A 17,122-nucleotide genomic window follows, 5' to 3' on the forward strand; every position below is an offset into this window, starting at 1 on the left:
ATTACAACTCCGATATTCTGCAAAGTTATACTTTGTTTTTATTCTATGATGTTTTGAACACTGCCCGTCACTACGACTCACGATGCAGCAACCTGAAGATGGGGCCATCGCTTTGAGTAAGGCCGAGGATATCATCGCTGCGGAGATTGAGAAACGTACCGATCGCATCGATGATGCCAGTGATGACAAACCTGCCGACTCACAAAAACCTACAAGCAAATCAATCCTTTCAATAGATGAAGATGCAGCCTTTGGGCATCTTCCCGAACATGAGAAGGAAATCCTCAAGAGACAGCTTGATGCGCCCAAAGTCAAGATCTCCTTCTTTGGGTTGTATCGCTATGCTTCCAAATTTGATCTTCTTATTATTGCGATCAGCGCTCTCTGCGCTATCGTGGCAGGCGCAGCAATGCCTCTATTTACAGTGGGTCATCGAATCGTGTGGGGAACAACTGCTGATTCTCAACCTAGATCCTCTTTGGATCATTAACTTTGGCATTTCAAGGAATCGAGCAGCAAACAATCACCTATGACAGATTTATCCATGAACTTGACAAAAATGTCTTGTACTTTGTTTATCTAGGAATCGCTGAATTCGCCACCGTCTACATTAGCATGGTGGGGTTCATCTACACCGGAGGCCAAGTCACCCAAAAGATACGGGAAAACTATCTCAAAGCCATCCTGCGCCAAAACATCGCCTATTTTGATCAGCTCGGGGCTGGTGAATTGACTACTCGCATCACGTCTGACACTAACCTCATTCAAGACGGCGTCTCCCAAAAAGTTGGCCTGACTCTAACGGCCTTGGCCACTTTCGTGACAGCGTTTATCGTGGCTTATGTGAAATATGCGCGCCTGGCGGGCATCTGCACATCCACTATCGTCGCGCTGACCCTTGTGATGGGCATCGGATCTCAGTTCATTATCAAGTACAGCAAATTGTCTCTCAACCATTACGGAGCCGGTGATACGGTCGCGGAAGAAGTCATCAGTTCGATCCGGATTGCCACAGCCTTTGGAACGCAGGAGAAACTTGCGAAACAATATGACTCGCATCTAAGTCTTGGAGAGAAATACGGAATCCGTCTACAGATCTCCTTATCTCTGATTTTAGGTCCTATGTTCGCCATCATGTTTTGGAACTATGGACTTGGTCTTTGGATGGGATCTCGCTATTTGGTAGCACATCAAGTCAATGCTGGCCAGGTATTGACTGTGCTGATGGCTATCTTGATTGGCTCTTTCAGTCTAGGGAATGTGAGCCCAAACGCGCAAGCATTTACTAGCGCTATCGCTGCGGCTACCAAGATTTTTAATACGATTGACCGGATCTCCCCAATCGATCCCACATCTAACGAGGAAGGTTTGATCCTTGATCATGTCGAGGGCAATATTGAGCTGCGGAATGTTAAGCATATTTACCCATCTCGCCCGGACGTTACGGTAATGCATGATATGTCGTTATCGATCCCTGCTGGTAAAGTTACTGCGCTTGTCGGTCCGTCCGGCTCAAGTAAAAGTACTGTGATGGATCTCATTGAAAGGTTCTATCTTCCAGTTGGAGGCACCATTCTTTTGGATGGTCATGATACCCAGACCTTAAACCTACGCTGGCTACGTCAACAAATCTCCCTTGTCAGTCAGGAACCGGTGCTCTTTGGAACAACAATCTATAACAATATCCGCCATGGGCTTATCGGGTCCATATTTGAGAACGAATCAGAGGAGAAAGTTCACGAGCTTGTGCAGAATGCGGCGCGCATAGCGAATGCTCACGGATTTATCTCTGCCCTTCCAAATGGGTATGACACCAGCGTGGGTGAAAGAGGCTTCTTGCTTTCTGGTGGCCAGAAACAACGCATTGCAATCGCTCGTGCAGTTGTTTCTGAGCCTAAGATCCTGTTGCTGGATGAAGCAACCTCGGCTTTAGATACCAAGTCAGAAGGTGTGGTCCAGGCTGCGATTGATCGCGCGAGCAAGGGGCGTACAACGATTGTCATTGCACATCGTCTATCCACGATCAAAACAGCGCACAATATTGTGGTCCTATTGAACGGCCGGATCGTGGAACAGGGTGTGCATGACAATCTGATCCAGATGGATGGCCCTTATTCTAAACTGGTCGAGGCTCAACGCATCCGAGAAGAGAATACAACCGACAGACGAGAGGATCATGAGGATGACTATGACTCTGAAGGGTCTACCAGAACGAAGGACATTGTACAGATAAACTCTATTAATAGTGGTTCCATTTCCCGAAGGGATGAGGCTGGAGCTGGGATTTTCGAGAAAGAAGTCCGTCAAATTGATTCACGAAAGTCGGCTACTGGAGATATCTTCGCCACCGGTGACCCTGATTCTGAGCGAAAATACTCTCTTTGGACCCTTATTAAATTCATTGCGTCGTTCAACAAAGAGGAATGGCGATGGCTGATCGTTGGTCTGATGTTTTCTTGCCTGGCTGGTGGCGGCCAGCCTGTTCAAGCATACCTCTTTGCTAAGGCCATCAGCACCCTCTCCCTACCCGAATCGATGTATGACAAACTTCGACATGACGCAAATTTCTGGTCGTTAATCTTTTTCGTTATCGGTATCGTCCAGTTTATTACATTCGGGACCCATGGACTCGCCTTCGGTATTTGCTCTGAGCGACTGGTGTCCAGGTCCCGCAGCAAAGCTTTCCGGATGATTCTCCGCCAGGATATCAGCTTTTTTGACCGAGATGAGAACACAACGGGTGCCTTGACATCATTTCTATCCACCGAAACGAAATACCTCGCTGGCATCAGTGGCCAAAATCTTGGAATGATATTGATGACATCCACGACGCTGATAGCCGCCATGTGTATCTCACTGGCGTTTGGCTGGAAGCTTGCACTCGTCTGTATTTCAACCCTGCCAATCCTTTTAGGATGTGGATTTTATCAGTTTTACATGCTCGCTGCGTTTGCGCAAAAGTCCAAGACTGGGAACCAAGACTCCGCCTCGTACGCCTGTGAAGCCACCTCGGCGATTCGGACGGTAGCTGCTCTGACTCGCGAGCGGGATGTGTGGACCAGCTATCACGATATCCTACAAGCGCAGAGTCGTGCGAATATAATCTCAGTCTTGAAATCCTCGATTCTCTACGCTGCCTCTCAAGCATTGGTGTTTTTCTGCGTCGCACTAGGCTTCTGGTATGGTGGTAGTTTGCTGGGACGTGGCGAGTACAACACTTTTCAATTCTTCGTGGCTTTCTCCGAAATTCTATTCGGCGCCCAGTCCGCTGGTGCAGTCTTTTCCTTCGCTCCCGATATCGGTAAAGCGAAGAACGCTGCTTTCGAGCTCCGCAAGTTATTCGATCTTCGACCGAAAATCGATACCTGGTCTACCGAGGGCGAGATACTAAACCGCGAGAAGGAGCATGTGAAGGGTGCGATTGAGTTCAAAGATGTCCACTTCAACTACCCGACTCGACCCAGCCAGCCAGTTCTTCGGGGATTGAATCTAAGCGTTCAACCAGGGCAATATATTGCCTTGGTCGGGCCCAGCGGGTGCGGCAAGAGTACAACAATTGCCCTGCTTGAACGCTTCTACAATGTTTCGTCGGGAGAAATTCTTATAGATGGAAAGAACATCACTGATGTCAACATCAACTCATATCGGAGTTATTTCTCGCTTGTTAGCCAGGAGCCTACCCTGTATCAGGGCACTATCAAAGATAATATCATGCTTGGTATTGACCACACCGATGTTTCGGAAGATGAGATTATTCAGGTTTGCAAGGACGCCAATATCTATGATTTTATCATGTCTCTTCCGTGAGTCATTCCCATGCTTGACGCACATAATATACCCCGCTGATACCTTTCAGGACCGGATTCGAGAGCATCATTGGAACAAAGGGGATAATGTTATCAGGCGGTCAAAAGCAGCGCGTGGCGATCGCCCGTGCCCTCCTGCGAAATCCTAGAATTCTACTACTAGACGAAGCAACATCAGCACTTGATTCACAATCTGAAAAGATTGTTCAAAATGCGTTGGATGCCGCGGCTCGTGGCCGGACTACGATCGCCGTTGCCCATCGACTGAGCACAATTCAAAAAGCCGACATGATCTATGTATTTGACCAGGGTCAGATCATTGAGCAAGGCACACACCATGAATTGCTGCGCCAAAAGGGCCATTATTACGAATTGGTTAACCTTCAAAGCTTAGGGAAAGCTCATTAATCTCCTCTCATTAATCTCCTGTGAATATCCTCTACTCTTATCTCATCTTGTATACATAGAAGTTTAATCTCATCTCAGATTCTCATAAGGTCTCCAGTGCTTTAGAATAATCTAAAAGATAATCCTGGGCATAAATAATTGAATGCTCCGTAGCCCGCAGATATTCATCAAAGCTCCTTCCTCCTCATTCTGCTTTCGCAAGTGCCTCCCGTCTGCTAACACTGTTAGGATCAAAGTATGGCCTTTCCCCAAGCCCAACAGCCCGGTGCCCAGTCCTCGGACCAAGATCCTCATAATCCCACGTAGCAGCATGATAAGCCGAACGATTATCCCAAATCGCTATGAAAAAAGTCAGCTTTGCATTAACCCGCGATTTCAACCCCACATACCCAAATCATTCGGATTCTGCCAACGGAAGCGTACTTGCAAATCATGATTCTCCACAATCAGATTCACAAACCAGTTTAGTAAATGTGCGCTCTCTTCTTCAGTAACCCCATTAACTTTCTGAACGTGAGTACCAACGGCAAACACACTTTTCCAGCCCGTCACCGGGTTCGTACGAATAACAGGGTGCTGAGCGCTGAGGACCTCGCCCACATTCTCCGGTGCACCACGAGGTCCAGGGTGGACCCTGAAATCGTTATTCGAGGCGATTTCATTGAAGCGAGGCTGGGCATATGTTGCTGTCAGACTCTCGAGGAATTTCTGGTATGGTTCCGAGATGCGGTCGTAGACTTCATAGCCGGATGCCCAGAGGGTATCTATGCAAGGCCGTGTGAGTTATTTGAACAAGATAATGTAGTGAAACGAGTTCCAATCGGATACTTACCACCGCCTGTTTTGGGTAGCTCGGTCAGACGCAGAAGAGTGTAGTCACTTGGGATAGGCTCGAAGGTAATATCGCTATGCCACTCTCGCCGAGCACTTTGTCTGCGTTGGTTGCGATCGGTGTAGTATTTCTGTCGCTGTTGCGAACTAATAACACTGATCTCGTTATCCTTGACGTTGTCGTTGTGTTCGCGGCCCGCGTTGCTGATGGGGTGGATGTGTAGACCTGAAGTCTTGGGCTTGCCGGAGAGTTCGCCAAGTCGCTGAACGAGCTCCTTTTGCAGGTCATCGTCAAGGCCGTCTTGTTTCCGGAAGAAGACAACACCGCGCTGAGATACTGATCAAGTTAGACAATATATGTGTTTGAAGATTCATGAGGATTACCAGTGATGGCAAGGTCACGGAGCAGCTCGTCGGAGTTTGGAGCACGCAGGAAGTCCTTCAGGTTGGCGTTTGGGAACTCGCGTCCAATGACCGGAGTGACATCGAATGACTCAAAGGCGTCAAGGGCACCGCTAGGCTTTAGAGGAGCACGCTCTGGCCCCTTGAGGGAGAGCTTAGCCTCTGTGATAGGTACCACGGGGGTTGTTGTTTCAGCAATAGTAGGCATTTCAATGGTTGGATTTGATTTGTAAATGATTCTGTCCTTTTTCTGTTTGACAGCGTTCATCATTTATATGAAAATGCTCCTATCTTCGTTGCCGATTTTTCGGCTGCAATAACGCTAATAATGGCATCAGTCCGTGTCGAAAGATGTATGGCCATGTCGTATACCCGAGGAACAAGCACGAATTGAGGTTACGTGCATGGAGTTGACCAATCCTTTACCATTAAATGTTCTGGTCTCGCCATCGAACCTTACGATCATGTCAAATTCCAACAGTCAGGGTCTTCTACGGAACGCTCCTGGGTTTTGAGTTGCGGGGGTTGATAAGGTCATCAACACTTGAAGTGGCGTAACATTACCGACGGATTACGAATGTCTCTTTCTATCACATGTGTGCTACCTATATGTCGAAGGCTGAGCTATTGGATTTGGAGGTAATTTGCTCTACAACTTTCCGGCAATACGCTAAATTACTATGAACATTACATAGTGGGCTGGTAGTAAGCGCTCTATATGTGTGAAAAGTATTGTCATATGCAGTGATGTATGTAGTCAACCTGAGATAGGTTTAAAGAAGGACAGTATTAACTCAGGCATTGCTGTTCTTTGCGCCAGTGAGGACAGGCACTCGAATAGCACCCTTGGCCGAGTCTGCAGCCTGATCGCCAACAGGAGCGGGTTTCGGCGAGGGGCCCGGGGTATATTCACCTCTGTTCTGGCGTTGAATAAGACCATTGGTGATACCCAAGACGGAGTCAACAATGACTGCGTCGATACCCTCGGCGACTTGGTACTATATCGTGGAAAATTAGTCTGGGACGGGTAATAGGGGGGAGCATGACTTACGTCCACGTTGACACCATCATTGTTCAGGGCACCGTAAGACACACAGACGAGGCCGGATTCTTTGACGATGCGCACGAGACGAGGGCATAGGACTAATGGCTCCGCTTGGCTGACGATGCCAAGGAGATTCCACCGCGAAGCGAAGCGGATGGCCTCTTGCAAACTGCTAGCACGGATGTCACCGACAGGGGAAGCACCGGCGTCGGTGAGGAAGAGCACCGGGATAGACGGCTGCTTGAAAGAAAGCAGAAGACAAACGTCGGGGTTGAAACTCGAGAACAGAATGTCACGGCCGACGCCCAGGTCGTAGACCATGGTCAGGATAGTGTCGACAAAGGAGTTCAATTCCACTGCGTAGGTGTCCATCTCTTCCTCCTCGCTCTCATGGAGCATAGGGTACTCTAGCGATCCAGGTTAGATCGAAAAAGGTAGCTGTTCTATGAAGGCGATATAAACTCACTCAGTTCGATGTTAAACCCGACAGGTGTCGGGATTTTCTTAAAAAGCTCTTCCAGCGTAGCAAATGGGGCTTGGATATGCTCGCCACGCGTGTTACCTTTGAAACCCTTCTTCTTGAAGTCACGAGTATGCTTGATCTTCTCAGTTAGTTCGGCGGGGTTATATTCAGACCCGCCAACAGACATTGAGCGTTGACGGGGACCAAGGCCTGGGAAGCCATGAACGTCCACACCATTGGGCAATACACTCCGGTGCCGACCTTTGCCGAGTTCCAAGAACTGGTCTAGTGTCAAGGTATGCACGGGAGCATCGATTCCTGTCTCGCTGACAAGGAAATCGTGGTAAATGACAGGGACATGATCCTTGGTAAGCTGGACGTCAAACTCTACATACGAGGCACCCAGGTTGGCAGCCGCGATGAACGACTGGATCGTGTTTTCACCCAATTGAAGGGAGTTGCGACTGGCCATGTTCTTACCCAGCCCACGATGACCGATGACCATGGTGGAGCTCATGGAGCGCCAGTAGGTCTGGCCACCAGTCACCGACATTTTGGGATGCTTGAAAGGAGTGATGACCAGGAAGTTGAAGGTCACAGACCCGATGACATCCAAGGTGTTCGCAGCAACAATAGGAACGGTAGAGTCACCCTTGAGATTGATTCGCTGCGACCCAATGGTCTGCTTGATGCTGGAAAGCAGTGCGACGCCTCGGCCGACAATTTTGTCCTTTGATCCCGCATATGTAGGTACAAGATCAAAGAGCAGGCGCACCTTGCTGAGGTCTGTCGTATGGAAAACGATTGGTTCTGTAGAGATATTGTCCTGTACCGGCAGGTCAATCACTTCCGGCTCTCCATGAGCACCGCTGGCAGTGACCACCAAGGACAGAGTGGTATCCAGCTGGGTAGCGTGTGCATCCTCCATGGGAATTCGATCGAGATTGACTGTCTCCAAGGGCTTGCGCATGTCCATTGTTCCCAGACTCACAAGAATCATGGTCTCGTCGGTAAGATACCTATGTCCGAAGGTCTTGATAGGTTCGGCAATACGTGATCCAGAACCCCCTGAGGTCGGAATTGGGGCATTCGACCGCCGATCAGCCAGGGAGGACTGGGGAGGTGGCGAAGAAGATGGAGATGGGCTGTACGGAGAAACCGGCAACACTGAGTCGGGCTCAGTAGCGGGAGGGCCAGGGCTGACTTCACCTAAACACCTCGCGATGTCAAGATGGCCACGAAGAGCAGCATGTTCCTTTGCTGTCCATCCGGATGAGTCAAATCGTTCCACGTCAGCACCAGCAGCAACCAAAAGCTTGGCCACATTCAAGCTGCCGTCGACTGATGCGATGAACAGCGGTGTCCATGCATAGGTGTTTTCTGCAAGCTCTGTGTTCGCCTTCTGGTAATCCGTACCCTCAAGTAGGATTCGAGCGCACTCGTCATGTCCATAACGGGCTGCGACGTGCAATGCAGTTTCACCCTGCTCATCCTGGTAATTGATATCCACGCCAGCGTCCACCAATAGGTGTACGATATCGACAAAGTTGGCCTTGGTTGCTAGGGCTAGAACTGCACTCGACTTGGAAATCTGTTTTCGAATCTGGTCTTTTTCACCCGTGAGATCCTGGGAACTCTCGGCTTCAAGGAGAAACCGAGTCGTCTTCGGGTGGCCCCCAACAACACTGAGATGCAGTGGGGCCCATCCATCATTGTCTTGCCACACTTTGCCATCAATCCCCTGGCTCAAATCAAACATATCCCATGCTTTCAAATGTTCGACAATCACCTCACAAACTACCTTGAAGCCATACTGCGCTGCATAGTGCAAAGGAGTGCGGCCCGAGATATCCTTGGCCATCAGAGCCTCCCTCTGGTTCGGGCGCAGTTCGTCCAGCAAGTGCTGTAGGAGAGTAACGGCTGGATCATGGCGGTCAAGCTGTTGGGGCATGTGTTCCTCCTTGACAACCGAGCGTGGAGGTTGTAAAGTTGGCGGAGCGGCAGGAGTAATGAAGCGAGAAGTTTCCGGAGGAAAGTCTAGCACCATCGATGCATCCAGCTCGGAGTCGTTGCTTGGCTGTTCACGTCCAATCGAGATAACCATACGGTGCAAGCAGTTTCGTCGGTTGATATCATCGTCCTCTTCCAGACTGTCAACGCGATTGATTAACACGCTCAGACAATCCCGTGAACGGTGCAAGATAGCACGCTGAATAAGAGTCTTCAGAACCTTGGAGAAGACCCCCTCGCCCAAATCATCTGCGGTGGTCTTTAGTGTCTCGATTAGCTCCAGCAAAACGTGTGTGTCGTCTTTTCTCAAGGAATCATCCACAGCTGTCAGAACGCTAGCAGGGAGGTTGAGAAGGGGCCGAGTGCCGCCCAATTTTAACGATAGGGCAGAATGAGTAGAACTGGCGTCATCCGACGGTTTCTCATCAGCCTTGGACTGGTCGGTGAGGAGAGCCATCCATGAATTGATCCGCTCCTGGCCCTTGATAGCCCGTTTATTGGAGCCGAAGGAGGTGGGATCGACCTTGGTGTCCAAATACTGCTTCTGGGCCTGCGCACCCATCTTCTTATCCAACTTCTTGGTGATTTTGACGAAACCTCGACGGTTGACTTCACCGTACCACTGTAACCGGCGGAGGTGGTAGCGCAGGTCCAGCAGAGCTTCGCGGAGATCATGGCGGTCCTCGGGCTCCAAAGTATCGGAATCCTCCATGGAGTAGCCATATCGGTCCTCCAACAGCTTCAACCGACGGACATATTCCGCGTATTTCTTGTTGTAGAAGTAATCGACGTCCTCGACATTGCGGTCAAGAGAATAGAAGAAACCTATATCACCAAACGCAACCAAAGAAGCCGGGCATCCTGGTTAGAATGGTGCACAAGGGACGCAGGGATTCGAAGCGATTAAGCTATCGCGCGCTTACCGGCTAAGTCCGCCTCCTGTCCCGCCTTAACTTGCTCTGCCGCCGACTTGATGAGCTTCTTCAATGCCTTGTACTTGATGTACGAGGCGCTCCATTCCGGGACGGTAAATTGTGGCAGGTTGCGTCCAAACTTCATTTTGGACAAAGAAGTAGCACAAGTATTGTGTTTCAATCCTTTTTTTCTCCCGATGGAGTAGTTGTGTTCCACCGCCTCTTTGTTCGGTGTGTTTTCAGTGATTTGCCACCCGAGACACCCGAATCCACCAGCACGAATCGATTGGGGGCGCTTTGTTGGTCCAACCTGGATAGTCACAGGGAAGGATCAGGTGAGCGGACGCACGCAGGTAGGAGTCAATGGCGCCATGAGGAAAAGATTGGGGGGTTGTTGGGAATGTAGGAGGTGAAAGGTAGGAAAGTTTCAAAAGCGCCGAGAACTGTACCTGCTCTAAGTGGAGATTTCAAGCGGTGAGGGATTAAAAAGAAAGGGAAAAAGTTTGATGCTGGTGCTGATGCTGATCAGGAAGATTGCAGATGCTGATAGCTAAGGAAATAGCAGGAGGCGAGCACGGGGGAAGTAAAGAGTAGGGGATAAGATTATGGAAGGGAATTCGAGATCGAACGAGCAAGCCGTGTGCGTGCTACTGGGGCGGTGATTTGTCGATCCGCGGGGTCAAGCTCCATGGTTCCGCAGTTTCCACTTTCCACTATACTAGTACTTCATAGTTAACGGGATTTCTATTGTTGGGAACTTGGATTCTCCACTCAGCTCTTTGCACCATTCCTTGCAAGTCCGCGTGACAATTCTGTCGGTCAGGTAAAGCCGCCGCAACTTGAGTTTCACATGATAACAGGGATTCCCTGAACATCCCCACCAACCTTCAATAGGTATAGGAATCAAAGCAAATGGCCGAAAGTAGGCATATCTTTGACCCTGTGACCTACAGAGTAGTGCGCCACAGCCCCCCGCTCAGTCCGGACTCCAGTGTTGAAATCCGACGTTGGGGGACGGAGATTAGCTGTATCGTCCAATAGCAGCTGGGTTTATATCATGTGAAAAGGGGTATTGATAACATGGGGAATCAATTCAGGATCATGAAAGGGAGTCGTCAGGGAAAAGAAAAGGGAAGAAAAGGGGAATCACCTCGAAAGAACAGAAAAGTCTACCCATTCCTGCCCAAACTGCCCAAACTGCCTGACAAGGCCACTTTCCACACAGCATATACAACCTTGGAACATGTTCATTAAACGTTCAAAATTGCCTCTAGCTGGATTCTCATACTCTAGCAAATGTCCGATGCTGGTCCACAAATCTCTCTGTGCCATAGTGCATAAAAGTAAACATATAACGCCCATTCCAAGCGACCCAGATAAGACAAACAGAACAAACCCAAGAATTCCACGCTAAACCGGCCAATGTGCTCATGAGGCATAAAAATAATTCCCACTAATAGAAATTGGGAAGTAAGGAATCAACTCCGTTCCGGGAAACCCCATTTCACATCCGAATTGAACACGCCGACCTGTCACAAACCACAGTGACTCGGCACAGCTTTCCCGAAAAATAAAAAAGCAAATGAGAAAAAAACCCCTCAGCTATGATACCGAAGCTCTACTGCTGGACCAGCGGCTTCAATGCTTCCACCGCGGACTGCAACACGGCTGGGTTGGATGATTTTTTGATGAGACCAGTCAATGTGTCAATACCCCCCGCGACGCGGACTGCCTCCTTGGCACGTGCCCCAATGTCACCAGATGCGCAGGTCAGGTTGCGCACACACACCGCCCCCCGGTGAAGAAGCCCATCGTCGTCTTCTTGACAGAGTCCCAGGAGCAACTCCACCCCGCGCGGTCGTTCCAATATCGCCGCAATGGCTGCATCATACTCCGTTAGCATGGCGATTGCCCCGCCAGCCGCACGCCGCGTCGCAAAATCATCTGCATCGGTGAGAGCCAGAATGATGTGGAGTCGCTGAGCAGCACGCTTCGAGCCGTCGGCAAACTTGACAATCCCAGACTCGATGGTCATCAAGTTGCAGACCAGTTCACAGGCAGCCCGCTGCACAAGAGAATTACTGGACAGAAGAAGATCTTCCACCGAGGACCAACCCTCTCGGACGATGAGGTCGGCGGGTGTCTCATCATGTGGGTAGGAAGCAAGGTTTGTCAAGGCAAGCAAGCCCTCGAACACTGGTAGCAGGTCACGGGGTTGGTCGCCAGAGACCGACCCGGTCTCGGGTGATGTGAGAAGGGATAGCAAAGGGCGTACAGCAGATGTGACTTGAGGGAATCCGGAAGATGGGAACACAAGAGATGGGTCGACAGATACAAGAATTCCAGCGAGGGCATGAGAGGCGTTTTGCGTTGTTTCAGTGATGATAATTGAGCTTCCTTGCTTAGGGATGGCAAGCCCAAGTAAAAGTTTGACGGCACCTTGCTGGGCCAAGAGGCCTCGTGACTTTCGATGCCGGGCCAGTGCCAATAGGATTTGAGCCGTGAGGCCATGAATGGCGGGCATGGCAAGGCGGCCACACTCAACAAGAAGCGACATGATTCCCGCATCGATGACAAGACCGCAGCGGACAAGTACCGCTTCTTCCTCCTCACGGGGGTCCGGGCCAGCCCGAGCCTTACTAGCGGAGGCGTCTGCGTAGTCCTTCAACTGGCCCATCTTCTTCTGCTCTTCGGAAAGGCTGGGGAGAAATTTGGTGAGGTTCAACATAATCATCAATCCACCGAACAGGATAGAGGAGTCAGTAGTGTGCTGTTTCAAAACCGTGATCAATTCGCGCAGAAATGAGGGGTCTTGGGCCAACTGGTCCTTGACCGCGGGCTTCACAGAGGAGTAAGCCAAGCCCTCAATGGCGTGGGAGGTGTTCGCAGGCTTAGATTCAGACATCAGTCCCTTAAAACGTTGAACCAGGTCAGAGACCCCGCTGTCTTCCACCTGGGGCTTACCATTTTCAGAAGGCTGGGTTGCCTCCGAGGCTCGAATCTTTGCGAGAACCACTGCCGCCAATTCCGAGCCCTCATCACTGCCGTTGGTGAGGGTATGTGACAGCCATTCAGAGAAATTCTTAGAAATCGCTTCACGACACGGACGACTGACACATGCTGCGTTTAGTAGCTCCAGCACGCCAACCTCGATTTTCTTGCGCTTCGCATCTCGTGATACCAATGGGGTCAGCAACCGCATGAACTCATCTGACAAGAAGACATTGGCCGCAGCAGTGGGGGCCACGGGAAAAACTGCAGTAACCGCGGAGAATGCAATGATATAGTCATCCAGGCGACCCTTTGCAAACATAGCTGCGATAAGGGTGAAGAATTGCTTCTCGCCCTTCTCCTTGGCCACTTCCAGGTACTTCGCAGTGGCGAGAGTGGCCTGGCTGCGCAGTTCCTGCGGCAGTCGGTTGTCAAGAGATGTCAGGATGACCTCGAATTCCTCATCATCCACCAGGTGCTGGAGTCGCTCAGCATCGACGACGAGCAGCCGAGCGATTCCTTTCAGCGAACGGCCATCCAGGTCGTGACCCGACTCCATCAGCTTCGCCAGGAAGAGTTGGAATAATTCGCTTTCACAGTGCAGTCGTTTCTCCTCTGAGGGCCAAATACTGGGGTCCAAGACCACCGTGTCAATACACACCGCCGCTCCATCGCCTCGGTCATAGATCTCGTCGAAAAAAGTGGTCACAGAGACCTGCAACTCATTGGAAAAGTACTGACGAACACTGGAATTGTTTCGGACTAGTCCGGAGATAATATCGTCTTGGATCTCGGAGAAAGCATGGGCTGGCCGCCCCAGCAGCAATTTGAGTGATTCCAGTGCAACATTCTCTGGGGGCTTTAAGCCGTCTGTGCGAAGATAAGCGACGGCTTCCTTTCCGGCGGACTCATCCTGGTGGGTTGTATAACGTCGGCAGAGCTCGAGTAGTTGGTGGCAATTTTCTTCCTCTTGTTGAATTTTGAGGAACGCCGCTTTCACGTCGGGGTTTTCGGGGGCGATAGAGACTGCTTCGCGCAGGTTTCGTGAGGCTGCCTGTAGTCAAAATGTTAATGAATACATTTTTACCTTTTTTGGATCGCGTTCGAGGGTCCAGTGGATTACGTACCTCTCGGTGGCCAGCGTCAACCAGCTCAACAGCCTCCCGTGCCAGGTGTGCAGCGCGCTCTTCACCCGTTGCTAGAACCATTGCAGGGTCGCTGAAGAGCAGCGCGCTGCGAAGACAATATGTAAGATTCCCGGGTGTCCGAGATTGAAAGTTGAGGAAGGAAGCAAATGACTTTATTTTTTTTCCGGAGCGGAAAAGCGGGAGAACAGAAGTTTGGTGAGGGGTGCAAAAGAAGGCGGAGAGGGACTTTGATCTGATCAATGCCACGTCGCGGGTAATCAGGTTAAAGGAGAAATTCCAGGAAAAGCAAAATGTATTTGGTAGCTTTAATGTAAAGGTATGCCTATAAATCCTGGATTTACCATACTTCCCCCCTCACCTTGTCCAGTCAGCATCAATTTCTCTCACCCAATCGCCATTATCAATCGATTACGATAAGGCCAACCACATCGCCCCGCCCCGACACGTTGCTGATAGAAATGCAAGTCAGCTTAGTCGACAAAGAAATTTTCCCATATACAAAACAGATACTGAATCCGTATACTTTGACCCCCGAAGCTTGGTGGTAACAAAGGGGGAACAGTTTCTCAACAGGATGAGCTCAACGCGGTACAAGGCCCGTCCGTGATTGCCAAGCAGGAAAACTTACATTTACTCCTAGTTCAAGTATCTTGCATTAAACGTAGATCCTGATAGGGGGAGCTACTATTGGGACACTAAGTAGCACAAGGGCTTGGCTTGGTTTGGCAAATCGCTCCTCGAGAACAGTCAACGTGCATAGGTGTCTAGGCATTCAATATCCCCATTCTTGGCTCCAATAGAGGTGCGGAGTACTCCATATAGTTTAGCTTGGCCATGATCGGCCTTCGGATCAACTTCCGCAGAGCTACATACTGTGACGAAACATGGATCTGGGTTCCAAAAAAAGAAAATGAAACATGAAGGTTGGCCCCGGCCATGGTTCCTTATCGGCATATGACGCAGGCTAGAACCTGCACGTCCGCATATCTTACCCAGGTTACCTTGGACCTACAGCTTCCAAGCTTGGAAAATCCATAGCTTGGAAAATCCAAAGCTTAGAAAATTCATAGAGATCTTAACCATACAAATTTCCCTGCAAACCCAACCAATCACATGTTGTAATATCATTTCTCTATCTCTGGGAAATCTTTCCCGCAACTGGTAACAATACTAGGCGACGCGCAACCTCAGCTAAGATCACATAGTAGATTTTTACAGAATACTGTATGCGCCTCCTAGTCGCCTATTTATTGTGATACAGAATTTATTTAGTCTAGAATGGGCGGTGGCCAGATCAACCCCTAGGTAAGACTGACACTTATGCATCACGATCTAGGAGCTACGTTGTCTTATCACCAAGCACGTAAACAGGCACACGCATCAATCTACAATTACGAATTATCCTCCAGAAGCCATTGTATTTTCACCCGCGAGATTTCTGCAATGAAGTTGGATAACTCACGGGTGGAGTACATATGGCATATGGAGCAAAGACGGAGCAACAGTCTCTCCGCCTAGCCATGACTAAGGACCGAGGCCCGCGCCATGTTTTCTAATCGATATTTGGAAAGCTTCCGAATCCCGATTGTAGAAATTATTTAATTAACAGTGATAACCGTACATCTGCACATCTAATTAAAGCGTCATTCTACCTTAAATCTCGTGATGTTGTCCCTTCACATTTCATCATACTCAACGCCATCAGGCTACAAACTTTCGGAACTTCCAATTCCCAAAATTCGCGGCGACACAGACGTTCTTATCAAGGTCTTTGCCGCGAGTATCAACCCGATCGACGTTAAAAGAGCCGGTGGGGCGCTCAAACCGGTGGTCAAAGACTCGTGGGTCCATTCTTTTTTATCCGTCACGAATACAATCTCAAAATAAGCAGTTTCCCATATAGGATTGGCTACGATGCTGCTGGCGTGGTTACTGAAATTGGAAAGAATGTTTCGCGATTAAAAGTTGGGGTTGCAGTTTACGTCAGACTGCCGGAGATCAATCGAGGTATATATTGAATTTATGAGAGACAGGCTAGGCATCCACTTGAGATGCTAACATATCCCAGGCTCATGCAGCGAGTATGTGACATGCTCGGAGGAACAGATTGGCCTCAAACCTCCTTCAATGTCCTTTGAAGAGGCAGCTTCAGTCCCCCTAGCAGCCATGACAGCGCTCCAGGCCCTCAGAAAGTACGGCGATCTTACTGGAAAGACCGTTTTCGTGCCTGCTGGATGTATGTTGTTCTTGATGGACTACAGATTACCTGTGGATAGGAGGTCTTGCTGACAAAATTGTAGTGAGTGGCACAGGTCTATTTGCGTGTCAACTAGCCAAACATGTGTTTCGCGCAAGTAAAGTAATTTGCACAGTCTCAACCTCCAAGATACCCCAGGTGAAAGAGCTTCTGGGCGAAGGAACTGTCGATCAGAGTAAGATAAGCCCCCTTTGCTCGGAACCATTTTGAACCTTCAAGGACTGAGAAAGAACAAGTTATCGATTATACCAAGTCCGACCCGAGAGATGTCATTGAAAAGGGCTCAGTGGACTTTCTTTTCGACACCGTCGGTCTTGCCATGCAATACTTGTGCCTCATGAAGCCAAAATCAAGCCGCATCGTGTCTGTTTCCACTACGCCGTCAGCAAATGTGCTGCAGAACTCTTCACTGATGAGGATGGCTCACAATCCCACGATTCCACCTTATGTCCGGCCTGCTTTGGACATCATGGATTACATTCGCAAGTTCAGAGCGGGGCGCTACGGGGCCGAGTATGAGTATATGATTTTGGAGTCGAGCGGCAAGGATCTGGATGAACTTAGGGGATATGTTGAAGATGGAAGGCTCAGGACAGTTGTGGGCACAATTGTTGAGATTCAAGATCTAGAAGCGGTTCAAAGGGCGTGTCAGGTCGTTTATGATGGAAAAGGCGGTCTTGGGAAACTCGTGATTCGGGTTGCTCGCACCGAGAGCTCATGAGCTACTATGTAGAACCTTAACTTTAGTCCTACCTAGGCACCAGTTGAAAGTTCAAAGGTTTTGAGGTTACACTTTGTGTATTATTGTATGTATGATCTGGGGAGTAGGTAGAAAAAGCAGGACTTG

The 17,122-nt window shown here is 49.6% G+C and overlaps 5 protein-coding genes across 5 annotated transcripts; 2 read left to right on the top strand and 3 right to left on the bottom strand.

Moving 5' to 3' along the window:
- Nucleotides 1-82: 82 nt before the first annotated feature.
- On the top strand, nucleotides 83-4,214 carry N7520_011302 (ABC multidrug transporter mdr1; the record flags this gene model as incomplete). Its single annotated transcript, XM_057145235.1, has 3 exons — nucleotides 83-424; nucleotides 472-3,803; nucleotides 3,857-4,214. The coding sequence occupies 3 exons, from the start codon at nucleotides 83-85 to the stop codon at nucleotides 4,212-4,214; spliced, it is 4,032 nt and encodes a 1,343-aa protein (XP_056990989.1).
- A 184-nt stretch (nucleotides 4,215-4,398) lies between these two features.
- On the bottom strand, nucleotides 4,399-5,655 carry N7520_011303 (TauD/TfdA dioxygenase family protein; the record flags this gene model as incomplete). The annotated part of the gene is made up of 4 exons (XM_057145236.1): nucleotides 4,399-4,553; nucleotides 4,604-4,978; nucleotides 5,047-5,382; nucleotides 5,430-5,655. 4 exons carry the CDS (start codon nucleotides 5,653-5,655, stop codon nucleotides 4,399-4,401), a joined length of 1,092 nt encoding a protein of 363 aa, XP_056990990.1.
- Nucleotides 5,656-6,241: 586 nt separating this feature from the next.
- Nucleotides 6,242-10,024, bottom strand: N7520_011304 (glycerophosphocholine phosphodiesterase; the record flags this gene model as incomplete). Its single annotated transcript, XM_057145237.1, has 4 exons — nucleotides 6,242-6,445; nucleotides 6,499-6,899; nucleotides 6,959-9,826; nucleotides 9,889-10,024. The coding sequence occupies 4 exons, from the start codon at nucleotides 10,022-10,024 to the stop codon at nucleotides 6,242-6,244; spliced, it is 3,609 nt and encodes a 1,202-aa protein (XP_056990991.1).
- A 1,473-nt stretch (nucleotides 10,025-11,497) lies between these two features.
- Nucleotides 11,498-14,078, bottom strand: N7520_011305 (UNC45-central domain-containing protein; the record flags this gene model as incomplete). Its single annotated transcript, XM_057145238.1, has 2 exons — nucleotides 11,498-13,924; nucleotides 13,998-14,078. 2 exons carry the CDS (start codon nucleotides 14,076-14,078, stop codon nucleotides 11,498-11,500), a joined length of 2,508 nt encoding a protein of 835 aa, XP_056990992.1.
- A 1,605-nt stretch (nucleotides 14,079-15,683) lies between these two features.
- Nucleotides 15,684-16,996, top strand: N7520_011306 (NADP-dependent oxidoreductase; the record flags this gene model as incomplete). The annotated part of the gene is made up of 5 exons (XM_057145239.1): nucleotides 15,684-15,859; nucleotides 15,910-16,025; nucleotides 16,087-16,254; nucleotides 16,319-16,450; nucleotides 16,506-16,996. The coding sequence occupies 5 exons, from the start codon at nucleotides 15,684-15,686 to the stop codon at nucleotides 16,994-16,996; spliced, it is 1,083 nt and encodes a 360-aa protein (XP_056990993.1).
- Between the last annotated feature and the right edge of the window lie 126 nt (nucleotides 16,997-17,122).

Source organism: Penicillium odoratum, assembly GCF_028828045.1.
Source record: "Penicillium odoratum strain IBT 22623 chromosome Unknown utg000008l_segment0_segment0, whole genome shotgun sequence".
Lineage (NCBI taxonomy): Eukaryota > Fungi > Ascomycota > Eurotiomycetes > Eurotiales > Aspergillaceae > Penicillium > Penicillium odoratum.